Raw genomic sequence first — 1,217 nt, forward strand, 5'->3', positions numbered from 1 at the left:
ATGGGCTGCAGTCAGACGGCCGGTTCTTGACCTTGAGCCTGTAGATCTGCTGCTGCACATGGCCCAGCCCCAGTATGTTGGCTTCCAGCACGGTAGGCCACTCCAGACGCTGCCCGTCCTGATTGATTTCTGGCACGTCTCCACCATCATAGCGTGCGAGAGCAGCCTCCGGGATGCGTCCGCCTGGATGCGGAGGCAGCAGCCACAGGCAGGGCAGACCAGTCAGAATAACCAGTGCGGTTGTGTGCGTGCATGCATGAACACCCAGCACACATGATCCGCAACGAAAGCACTGCATGCAAATTCTCATGTTAGTGTTTAGTGCTTACATTCCAAGGCATGAATGCAGTCGTTGCACATCATGATGATGTCGTCGCCAGCCCCGTTGGTGTGCACCGTACAATTCTCCCCAGAGCGCTCCACACGCATGCAGTACGGCACTAGCCACACACCCGGAGCAGTGGGATCCGGCCGTGGCTCCATGCCAGGTCGTGGCGGCCACGAAGCTTAAGGGAGCATCCATTCCTCATGCTGGCCGTCCACGTCTTGTGGCCGTGTCGCATCCACTCCTGCTTCTTCATCGGAAAGAATAGACTCCTGCTTGTCGTCAACACCATCTGTCTCACGCCGACATCACTGTGGCAGACTAGATGGGCCCGCCTCATGCGGTGGAAAGTCTTCCGGGAAGAGCCATATGCTCCAGTGTTGCCCAAATGGTCCCGCGCCTGTTGCAACGAACTGTGCTGCTGGGTGGGCTGGCGGTGCTCTTGGTCATCCGAACCACCAGAGTCCCCTGTCGTACCAGGACGCTTGGTGAGCCCCGTCTTCTCCGTAGAATGCCCATTGAGCCACATCTTTCGGAAGCCCCACGGCAAAGCTGGCTCGGGCGGTGGTGGTGCTCTGGCGGCTGTCACTGGTAGCCATGCGACGACTTGAGCTGGACGCGCCACTGCCAGCGTCCTCCAAACATCTGCACGCAACTGGTGCACGTTGGGGATGTCACCAAACCGGTAGCCGTGTGCCTGTACCGCGGACTTCATCTCGCTGCAGCAGGTGCAGACACAGGATGGCATGTTGTTTTTGACAGTGGCATCAAGCTGTTCGGCGACTCGGATCTGTACCCTAAACCCTAAACCTTAAACCCTAACAGAAGCTGTTAAGGGAATTACAGTGGGCAGAGGCTGACCCGCAGGAACATCTTGCACATGTTCTGGCCA

General features: G+C 58.0%; 1 protein-coding gene across 1 annotated transcript in view; it reads right to left on the bottom strand.

Moving 5' to 3' along the window:
• The window catches only part of VOLCADRAFT_87569 (uncharacterized protein), a gene marked incomplete at both ends in the record, with an annotated part of 3,509 nt that extends 2,436 nt beyond the window's left edge, over window positions 1-1,073 (bottom strand). The window contains 2 exons of the mRNA XM_002947398.1: window positions 32-183; window positions 803-1,073. Coding sequence (XP_002947444.1) covers window positions 32-183; window positions 803-1,073 — 423 coding nt within the window. The remainder of the gene's footprint in view (window positions 1-31; window positions 184-802) is intronic.
• Window positions 1,074-1,217: the final 144 nt, after the last annotated feature.

This window comes from Volvox carteri (assembly GCF_000143455.1).
Source record: "Volvox carteri f. nagariensis unplaced genomic scaffold VOLCAscaffold_6, whole genome shotgun sequence".
NCBI lineage: Eukaryota > Viridiplantae > Chlorophyta > Chlorophyceae > Chlamydomonadales > Volvocaceae > Volvox > Volvox carteri.